Raw genomic sequence first — 11485 nt, forward strand, 5'->3', positions numbered from 1 at the left:
TGGAAATCGGATTGGAAACTGTGCATTGGAGGCATTTTTACAATTCCAACAGGGCCTGTTTATTAAAGTTTTATGTCTATTGTTGTGAATGGTGCCTAAAAAATAGTTCAAACGTTTCCCTTGTTCAAAAACATAAAGTACAGAACTTTTGACATTTTAGTTAGCCTTGGTTTTACTTTTAATACATTTAATAGCAGAGAGTTAAGCACATAAGCACACATCGTAGTGACTAGCGCATTAACTTATAAGTTCCAAACTTGTAGCGTTAGTATGAAATTTTATAATAAATACAAATACAAATACAAATGTGTCAGAAATTTTAAAATTAATTAAAAATTATGTTTACAAAATAAATATATATTAAATAATAATTCATAATTATAAAATGCAAGAATATTTTATACTCAGAATTTAAAAATTTATTTAAAGGAATAGTAAATCATATCAAAACTTATCATTCCCTAATAATGTATATACTCTTATATTTATTTATGTTAGCACAAGGTTTATTATAATTTTTACATCGTTCTCGTTGTTCCGACTGTTTCAAAAATTATGCTCGTAAAATTATAAGTACAAATCCAACTGTGTTCATACTTGCAGACATATATATACGTTTTTTTAAGTGATGTTTTTTTATTTGCATACCCGTCTTCAAAATGAATTTGTGAACCCCACTGCGAACCACTTCAAGCCAAGTGGCGAATGTCCAGGAAATGACCAGCCAGGCATTCGACTTAAAATTAACAAGTTTTTCTCGGGTGCTTACTACTGGCATGTGTACGTTCTGCCGAGGACCCCAAAGAAACACACAACAAACGATGCGCTAATTTGACAAAACCCGCATGAGGTCCTGCGAGGGGTGTTGCGAGGGGGGAGGGGGGAGAGGGGGGATCCGGTGCCCCTGTAAACCGATTGGGCCCAAAGAACGCGCATTTAGTGTGCTCCACAGGAGGCTGCGGTAATTTGCTAGAGGTCCGGTCCACTCTTCTCTGGCCCAGACATACACAGTCCTTTACAATCAAATAGGAATGAAATCGACCATTAATGTGTGGGGCAGGTAAATATGAGCTTGTGTGCGCCTCGGGGGTGGCTTTATGTATATATGCAATTGGTAGCGGAGTGCATTGAATATCGCAGGGAATCCCCCCAGAGCTCCTTGCCATTGACAGCTATTGTGAATGATGTTGACAAATGAGCGATTGTAAGCAGGAAGCTGAGGTATGGGACCTGTTCTAGACAGCTGAAACGGTTCAAGGATGTGCACAAAAAATCGGCTACTTGAACTTAAATCGCATTACTGAAAAAGAATCCTAATGGATATTCATTTGTATTACTTAAAATTTCGTTATGGTTTCTAGATGGATAACGGAACAAATTAAATTAAAAAACTTATTAGTTTTTTTTTCCTTCTTAAACTTAATAAAATTTCAATTACATAACAAATGTATATGTATTTACCGCTGCATAAGCTTAAACTATGTGGTATTTAAACATACTGAAAATTAAATTCTGAAACTGATCATTAAAATGCCTTAGAATCTTAAAAGAAAATAAAATTCTGATAAATTAATCGTGGAAAAAACTTTCTACTGCCAACTAATCATCTCGCGAATTTCAAAAGCATTGCGCGGCATTTGGCAAACTCATTAAAAACTTTTTCTTATCGTGATAAAACAAAAAAAAAATGTCAATACAGGGGAAACTCAAACAACCCACCGATGCCCACCTGCATAATTTTTTGAGAAAACATTTTCGCATAACTCAAACATTTGCCAAGCACTCTTCTCTGCCATTTCTTTCGGCTGGAAAATTCTTGCCTCCCATTTTTCAAGCTTCAACTTTTGCCAGACCAACAACAGCAAACATTTTTATAGCGCATTTAATTAATTAGTCGGAAAGTTTTTTTTTCTCGCAGCCCTCCTTCGCATATTCTTATTGCTTATTCCTCGGAAAGTTGGCTGTTCATCAACTCAAACTCATTATCCCTTTCTGCCGGCCCCAACTTATTATCTCGTCAACGGGCCCTCGATTATGCCGGCTAAACTCTTTTCCCGGTTGTCTGGAATACTTCCTTAAAATATTCATGCGGTAAACTCCTTTCGAAAATGCCCGTTTCCCCAGATAACTCCCAAAAGCCAAGCGATTGTGATGATGCCAGGACTTCACTCCCCCGTGAAATATTCATAAAATACTTAATTAATTGATTAATGGCCCCAGAAAGTTGAAACTTTAGCTAAAATGCTACCACAAGGTATCAAATTACCATTGGATTGGTGGGCGGGGATGGGTCGATGATCCCACGGGGAGTTCCAAACTGGCAAGTTAGTGACAAAGTTCAGTGGCAACTTTATCTAATACAAAATTAATGGTTGGAAGTTGGCAATTTCTTTATTTATTATAAACAGATTAAACATCAAATTATTCCTTAACATAGACTTTGACGATATTATTATTTATAAACAAAAAAAATAGAGTTAAATTATTTTATTTTTGTCATTTTTCAAGTTAAGAAAATTGCTTCATGAAACAGTATTTTTGGATTAGGCAATATTTATACTTGCAAGAATTAAAACATTTAAACATTTCGCTCTAATGGTCATCTTTAAATTGGCAGAAATCAACATTGTTTTATGTATTACATATATATGCTTACATAAATGCAACAGCTTTTCCCTGTCATGGCATTTAATCCAACTTTGTGAAATTTTTACATCAATGCTGTCTGACATTCCTTCAAGTAGGTGGTATATATTCTATACAATTATATATAAACATGTCCTGTTGCTTTCGCGTTGACAACGCAGCCAGTGAAATAGCGACAATTGGAGCCACCCACTTTTGGTTCCGGTTGGCAGACCCAAGTAACAATGTCACGCACACATATTTCCTGTCATTCCGGCATTTATTTCCTCACTTCGCTCCACTTCTACTATTTTTTATCGCATCCTTGTTAACACGTGCGTTGCTTCCCCATTGTTGCTACTACTTTTTCTGTTGCAGTGTACACTTCTAAAAATATATACAGGTGTTCTCCAAAATTCTGTAGAGATTTCAAGTCACCTACAAATGTAATGGATTGAAGTAAATGCGAAAACTTTATGATGAATAATTAAATATTCTTTTAAATTTATATATCTATTATCATAATTATACTTGATCGTTAAAACTAAAAATATTTCTCAGTGTAACTGTATTCCTGTGACCCCTCAAAGTTTATCAGCGCGAAAAGATCTCAGTTGCATGGCCATGGCCAAAACTGAGACTTGGACCTGGCTCAAAGTCACAGTATGGGATAGCATGTGTAAAAACAAAGAAATACAGCAATAATATAATTATATGTTGGCATGACATGTTACGTGCAAGTGTCGTTTTGAAAAATGTTAACACGTATTCACCCGTAGTCTCAAACTCCAGAGAGGCTAGTATTTCAAGACTGATGGGATGTCATTAGATGGATTGTAGAAATGTAAAAGACATTTGAAATTTAACGATGTTAATAATAAAGCAATTTCAAGCTCTTTAATTTTATAGTATTAACCATAAAAAATAAGATTAAATATAAAATAAGGCTGCAATATTGGTGTTTAATATTAGCTCAACGAAGCTAAAGTATATTTGCTAGGTAATAAGCGTTATATAGTTAGCCAATGGCCAACGCAAACATTGTAAACTCCCATCTATCTCTTTAGCAGCCGCAAAAAGAATCTCCAATAATAGAATAACCGCCCATTTTGCGGTCGTTTTTGGTAATTACAAGACTCCGATGCCCTGGAATTTGTAATCAAAAATGCCACAAAAGCCACCGAACGAGAAAACTAATAATAAAACGCTTAATAAATCGTCTATCAAAGGCGAAGGACCCGCTGCAGCTCGCTCCTTCATGCACATGCAGTGGAGCAGACAGAGTTGGTGGAAACTATATGATATATGGATGGTCTAACAGGAGTCTGGCTGCCACATTTTGGGGATCAGGGCGGGGGGTGGAAAGGGTGGAGTCACAAAAACTATTCAAGCCCGCAACTCGTCGGGGCAAAGAAAATTCTAATAAATTCTTTTTGTGCGAGAGTTTTTCGCTTTACGCAACTTAACACGCTGATAATTGAAAGATTGAGTGCTATATACATTGTTCGACCATTAAAAATGTCTGGGCAAATGAAATTAAGGCCTGGCAACAATGTTGCCCCACTGACTAGATAATTTCGCAATCAAAATGCCAAATGCATTTTTTATTGAGTTAGTCAGCGATTGCCAGCTCAATACTACCACTCTGACAGTCCGTCGGTGGCAATCGCATTCATCCTCCAACAAATTAAAACAAAGTTATATGCCACTGCAACACTTTTTTTTACTCCCTTCAGCTTATGTTCCCTATCCAGATAGATATAGCGAAAAAATAAAGTTATGGCCAGCGGTGGGGATCATAAAAAATTGCCATTCCATTGCAGTTGTAAATTCTTCGTGTTGCTAGCCATAACAAGTTTTAATGCTTGATAAGTCAGACACATCAAAAATTATAAAAGTTTTCTAGGGCGGGGACTATAATACCACTTAACTCTAAAAATTTAAATTAAACATCAATATGGAACTATTTTAAAATAATTATTATCAGTATATCTAAAATAATCACTCAATATGAAAAATAAGGAATAATAATTTATCAAAAAATAAATTTCGCAGAAATAACATATAATAGTATTCAATAACAATTGCAAATAACTTGTTTACCAATCCAAGGGGGGGATCACATTATTCAACACTTTCTATAATCAATCCTTTTACTGCCTACGCGAAAATTTAACTCAAAAAACAATCGATGAGCCAAATTACGCTTACGACACGTGTTTCGTGACATTTTATATTCGTTTTGCCCAGGTGAATTACGATAAATTTTCGTGTATGTGACAGTTAACTGAACTCGACGTTGTTAAAGAAATTTTTTGAAAACAAAACAGAATGCAAGGAAAACAATTTGCCAAACAAATTACAAGCAATTTGGAGAAAATTCCAATCAATTTAAGCTTACGTTCGTACGAAATTCACCAGCTAGTTGTCTAGGTAACGAAAAGCATATACGATGAAGTATGGACGATCTCATGCTTGCCCTTTGTGAATTGTTCGATGGAGTCTTAAAACTTTAACACAGCGGGCCTTGACCTCATGACGTTGCTTTCAATTTTTCCATATTCAAATGGGTAGGAATTCGTTAAAAGTGGGGAAAAGGCCCCAACATAGAGGACAACAATGAAACACGACTGCCGACTGCAGTCGAAAGGAAAGAGCATTGAGTTGAGCCTGCGAGGACTCTCTTCTTAATTGTTTTCTCCCCGCCCTCAGACAGTTGTGATCCTTTTCAGGAACAACTTAAGCGTCATATTGAGCAGATAAAAGGCATCTCTGTTTATCCGCCTCTTGTCTCCATTACCTTTGTTTTTACCTTTTATATTTCGTCGCACAGGCCAACACATGAAAAAATGCATTAAATTGGTCTGGTCTGGCACATTTAAGGTCTTTTAAATATTAATTTTTTTTGATTTCATATTAAGTGGTTTTAAAACAATAATTTTAAATTTTTTTTTGCTTATAAGATTGTAAAGCTAGGACTAAGCTTGAAGTACTCATACTTAAAGCAAAAGAGGTATTTGAAATTTTTGGTTAAACATGGCTTATTTCGGAACCAGCGATCATGTTAATAGCCATGTAGATGTTAAACAATGAATACAAAGATCATTTGTATATCAAATTAAATACTTTAAACTTCTTAAGTGACCAGAACAATAAAAAGCTAACAGAAATCGATGGCTGTGAGTGCCTGTATAGTTCTTTTAATTTCAATAACGAACTTGTCTCTACTTATTCATTTAAACCAACTTAAATCTTTGTGTTGTGCCAGAACAACAAAATGTGATTGGATTTTCATGAGCCGACACGCGTCTCACTGGAAGTACTTTTGCAGGATGCCCTGTTCGTAGAGCCGCTTCACATCGGTGCCGCCGCCCACGAACTTGCCGTCGATGAAGCACCGGGGCACGGTCCTCGATCCCGTCATCTCGCCAAGAACCGCCTGGATCTCGTTGCCATCCTCCCGCTGGTCCAGTTCGACCACCGTCGCCTTGACGTTCAGCTTCCGGAACTGCTCCTTGGCCATGCTGCAGTAGGGGCAGTAGCTCTTGCTGAAGATCACCACCTTGTTGCTGCTGATCGTCTCGCGCACAAATTGCGCGTGCACACTGTCCATGCTCACAAAGATGGTGGGGCGCTGCAGGGCGCTGACCACCGTACCCATAGATCGAGTCGGAGGAAGGTTGTTTGGGCAGTCCGGATCCGGAAAAGTTCGGATAGAAAGGGGGAAAGAGGATTGGGGTTGTTGAATTTTGAAGGACGGCTTTCGACTAAATGTTTTCGATGGAGAAAACATCAGCTGCTGGGATTCAGGGACTTTGCTTTAAACTGAAATGAGTCCATTTTGGCTAACGGAAAATATAATCTAGTATTCAGGGACCGTTAACAATAATTATTAATTTGATTAAAAAATGTATAATCATTTTGTCTATTCGACTTTGTGCGAAATTTTATGCTCAAAATATAAAACTCAAACTATAATCAATATTTTTGAAGAACAAATTTTAGCACAAAAAATAGTAATTAAGTTTTGGTTTTTAATCGCTTATAATGATTACAGTCCCTGCCTTAAGCAGTATATTAAGTTATCTGGTTTTACTATCCACTATACAACTTAAGCCTTATCTATATTTTTCATATTGGGTACAAATAAGGGGGAATATTAAAGAATCAAAGGGAGTAGGATTTATAAAACTACCTCTTTAATTAACATATACATTATTAAGCATTTTTTGGATGATTTTAGTTATCATTTTCCATTTGCTTTTCTCCACGAACTCCGTCAAAATCGATTAAAAAATCATTAAACTTTAAACAGATGCCGCAAAACAACAGCCCAACTATTTTCCAGCTGTAACTGTGGTCTGGTCCGTCATAAAATCTTCCCTTCTATCCTGGCTTATGACACTTTCACGCATTCTGTGCCCAAAAGCTAACCGCAGTAACCGATGGCTCCGGGAACCGCAAAAACCCCAAAGGGAACCCTTTTTGCAATTGAGAATCGGGAGGTGCTGAGGGCGAGACTCACTAATGAACTGAGGCGTTTATTTATGCAAAAGTTGAGACCTCAACTAATGGGTCGAGGACATCAAAAGACAGGACTATAGGATTCTACCCCACTGCTTAGAAAATCTCCCGTCTGGCCGGAGTTTAAATATTAAGTAACCCAAAGAGGAAAGTCAGTTCAGTTAAAAGATGGAAGCTAGGTGGCTGCACTAAGGGCAGACATGTGGATGCCGGAGAAATCCTTTTCATTAACGCCGCGCTTGTTGCTGACTTCCTGCCAGGACCTCTTCTATATACACATATGCACAGATATGCGAGTGTGAGTCCGTGTCCTGGTCGTAAGTTTCCGTGTAACAATGTAATTTATTGTGCGCACCTTTGTTTTCAGTCAACACACACTCAACGGCTTCGCCCGGGTAATAAAACAATTTCTCCCCATGTCCCAAGAATACACAGAGAAAACGAATTTAAAATTTATTTTTAAACTGTCATTAAATTTGTTAAAAAGATTTATTAATAGCTAAACAGCATTGTTTTATAAAAAAAAAAAATAATTTATGATTTCTGATATATTTATAATTAATACTTTTACAACTTTCTATATATTTGTTCTATATATCTAAAATTACTAATTTTTTTTTATTTTGTAAAATATTTATTTAAGTTAACAAATTATTTTGAATTTAAAATTACAATTCAAAATATACTTTTTTAAGCTTACAATTGTCAAGATATTTATTTTGAATTTAAAACTATTATTGTTTTAATTAAAATTGATAAACTTTTATAATGTTTGAAATATTTATATTTTTAAATACACCTAAATTTCTACAAAAAGAAAGTGTTTATTTTTGCTGTTGTAATCAATTACATTTACTTTAAGTTAAATTAAAGTTCTATAATATAATAGAATAAGAAATTTATATTTTTTTGTTGTGTGCGCAACATTGTTGTCGCCAGTACTTCGCCCACACACACTATAGCTAAAGGCACTCCTAAGTGGATTATCCTTCCTTCAGTTTCTTCAAAAAGTTGTTCCCCTTACCTGTCCAGAAAAGCCAACTCATTATTGTTGTCTTGTCTTGTTCAATGGCCATCTGCTAACAGTTTACACATATGTAAAGCGCCAGTCCTTCGTTCTTAATCATCCATTATTGCCGACATGCTACAAATTTATCGCATGCTAGAACAAATCTCCTCTCTTCGCGCCTGCGCTTTTATACTAAATCTCTCTCGCAGATTTTCTCTGAGTGTGCACTAGACCATCGTAATTGTTTTGGGAAATTTACTTAACAATCATTTTAAATTGTTCGCGGTTTTTCCCAAGGATTAGTACTTAATTTGATTGGGCCATTCAAGTTGGCAGCAAGTTCTCGTTGGTGGTGACGCCTTTTTATTGTTTTGGCTGAAATTTCTCGGTTCGTTTAGGGCGACCATAAAAGATGTTATTTTCAGAAGTTTCAAGAAAGGGGTTTTCGTAATTAGTGGGATGTATAAAATGTGTGGGAATATGGTTATAAGCTTTTGGGGGAATTGGTCGAAGAGCTTTTAAAAAATCTTTTAAATAAAAAATACAAAATACCATACAACATTATAAATACTAAAAAGAAAACTTAAAATTCATCACGTACATTTTTGAAGACCCTCCATTACTTTTAAAGGTCAAAACAAAAATACCTTTATGGATATTTTAAAATTTTTATTGAGATAAGCCCTTGTAATCCTTAATAAACTGTCGTGGTTAAAACAAAACAATACACTCTTAGACTTATGACCTAATAGGGTGATAACACTTCATCTATTTCCCTTCAGAGTTTCCCAACTGTCAATTAATCAACTACTTAATTCACATCAATAGCTCGACTCCACACCTGACACAGATCGATTGCCATTGCCGTTAAGTTGAGCTCGAGTCATCCTCCTAAGCTGAACTATGGGAATCAGCCAGGAATCTCCTGACGAACAATGCCTTTGTCGACGTCTTCGGACTCCCTGCTAATTGCCAGCAATTTGTCTACGCAATTGCGTAATCCCATTGGCCCATTCCCCTGGCTGACAAATTAATTTCCAATCATTAACTCAGCTATGCAATGGCAACAGATACTACACAGCACGGGATTCAAAGGGTTTACGGGATGGGTATGGTAATGGGAAGACTTAATTGATCACAATTTAAATGTGGGTCATTTATAGCAGCGGTAGAGTGAGGAATGAAGGGATTTGCCTGCTTTCAGCTAATTGGGTTAGGCAGCGAATGGACCAGAAGTCGCTAGTGAGCGTACTTTAAACTTATTTGCACAGTGAAATATATGTAAGACTTCAAAAAGTAATATTAAGGATACATGTAAAATTTTTAAATTAATTTAAAAATATTCGTTAAATTGTAAAAATAAAAAAAAACTGGAAAGTTCTTATATTTTTTTGTTTTTTTTATAGCTTAAAAAAATTGTAGAATTAAATTTGGAGTGGGCATTTTATAAATTTAATAACTTTGAAAAAGCCTAGAATTGATTTAATATTCAATATTTATAAATATTTTTAAATGTAAGAACTTTCAAAAAACGTATGAATATAATATATATAATATAATATAATATATATATATATATATATATATATATATATATATATATATATATATATATATATATATATATATAATATAATTAAAACAACTATTGTAAACAAAAATATATTTCATTAGATTAATCAAAAGCGTGTTTCCTATTTATATAAAAATTTAAAAATAATATTTTCGGTGCACTTACAAAAGCGTTGCCAATCTTAAGCACAATTTGGACCTAATTGATTAGCTTAATTTCCATTTAATGTTCATAATTTTTTACCGCCCTGGCACTTTCTTCATCTACAGCCATTTTTGGCAGTCTGCTGCCATTTGCAAAAGTTTGTTATAAATTTCTTCATTAAATATTTTCATTCATGTGCCTCGCGCATTTCGCTGGCTAAAGGGTTTTCCACCCCCACAAGTGAAATTAAATGAACTGCGTGCGCTGTAATTATTCATGTGGGGATTTACCCCTTTCGAGCTGTGCTAGTAAAATGCTCTCCAGATGAGCTTTGGCGCAGGGTTAGGCCCAAAGACATAAGTGCCGTTGCATATTCATAGTTCTTAGAACCGGATAAGCAGTTCAGGTGAGTCATGTAATTTGTGAATAAAGACTTGCGGGATCTAGAAAATATATCTAAAACAACGCTTTGCAGATCAATAACTTATTGAACAAAAACAAAAATAAGACATCCAGAAAAAATAAATTCCTTAATTTTATTAATAATAGCGATTGGTCTACAATATATGTATATATTTGGGCAAACATGCCCAAAAAATTACCTAAGCTTGTTTTTTATAACAAAAAGATATTTTTAGTCACTGTAAAAGGAAGATCAGAGCTCCTAAACAGGGGACAACAAATAGCGACTCTGTGATCAAAGAAACTTAAAGGTACTTGACAATATATATAATATATAAAAACATAGTTAAGATAAATAAAAACCACATAAAAAGATAAAAAAATAAATAAAAAATGATTTCAAAGGTATTGGTAATTTCATAGGTTTATTCATTTAACATTAGAGGTGGACGATTTAAGACGATTTTTCCATCTATTATACTGATGAAAAAAATTAAACACTATAAAAATTGTATGAGCCAGAATTGGCATTTATTATTTTAATTTGTTGTTTAAATAGTGAGAGTAATCTTTCTAATAACTTTGCCGATGTCATATCTAACCACTTTTGATAATCCCCTCGGGTTACAATATCCTTCAACCCACTTTTCAACTAAACATCCAATCATTTTTCATTGCACCCAACACCGAAGCAATTTAAACTTTTTTCCTCTGGCGTCTTAAAACAAAACTCATCTTAATCCCTGACAGAAGAGGCCTACCAGCTTGCATTTGAGCCTTCAGCTCCACAGTTTTCTCCAGTTGTCTCGGCTCAACTCATCAACCCAATGCACATCCGTCCAATTAATCCAGTGCGTATCCGCCAAGAAAAGCTGAAGCAAAAAAAAAAGGAAAATGGGGGGAAGAGGTGAAAACGAAGCACACCTGCGCGCCTACCGTTTTAGCAATTTTCCGCACAAATTCCAAAGACAGCAAGCCGTCTCTTTCCCCTCGCCCTGTTGCCATCTCTTTCTCGAGACCAAGAACGAGGCAGAAAGGCAAACGCATGATCAAATGTCACAATCAATTTCAATTTGGCGCTCGAATTGAGCTTCGTTAGCGGCAAAAGCTGCAAAAAAAGACGGCAATCTGAGGAGAAAGAGTGGAGCGCTTGAGATGCCAAGAAGAAGTTGCAACAGCCAAAGCCACTTTTTCTAATCAAGCGCCTG

At 35.4% G+C, this 11485-nt stretch overlaps 1 protein-coding gene across 1 annotated transcript; it reads right to left on the reverse strand.

Annotated features, from left to right (window-relative positions):
• Positions 1 to 5794: 5794 nt before the first annotated feature.
• LOC108141874 (glutaredoxin-C4) lies at positions 5795 to 6402 on the reverse strand. The gene has a single exon (XM_017265475.2). The coding sequence runs from the start codon at positions 6284 to 6286 to the stop codon at positions 5936 to 5938; it is 351 nt and encodes a 116-aa protein (XP_017120964.1). The 5' UTR covers positions 6287 to 6402; the 3' UTR covers positions 5795 to 5935.
• Positions 6403 to 11485: the final 5083 nt, after the last annotated feature.

The sequence above is a fragment of the Drosophila elegans genome, unplaced genomic scaffold (assembly GCF_018152505.1).
Source record: "Drosophila elegans isolate 14027-0461.03 unplaced genomic scaffold, ASM1815250v1 contig_520, whole genome shotgun sequence".
Classification (NCBI taxonomy): Eukaryota; Metazoa; Arthropoda; class Insecta; order Diptera; family Drosophilidae; genus Drosophila; species Drosophila elegans.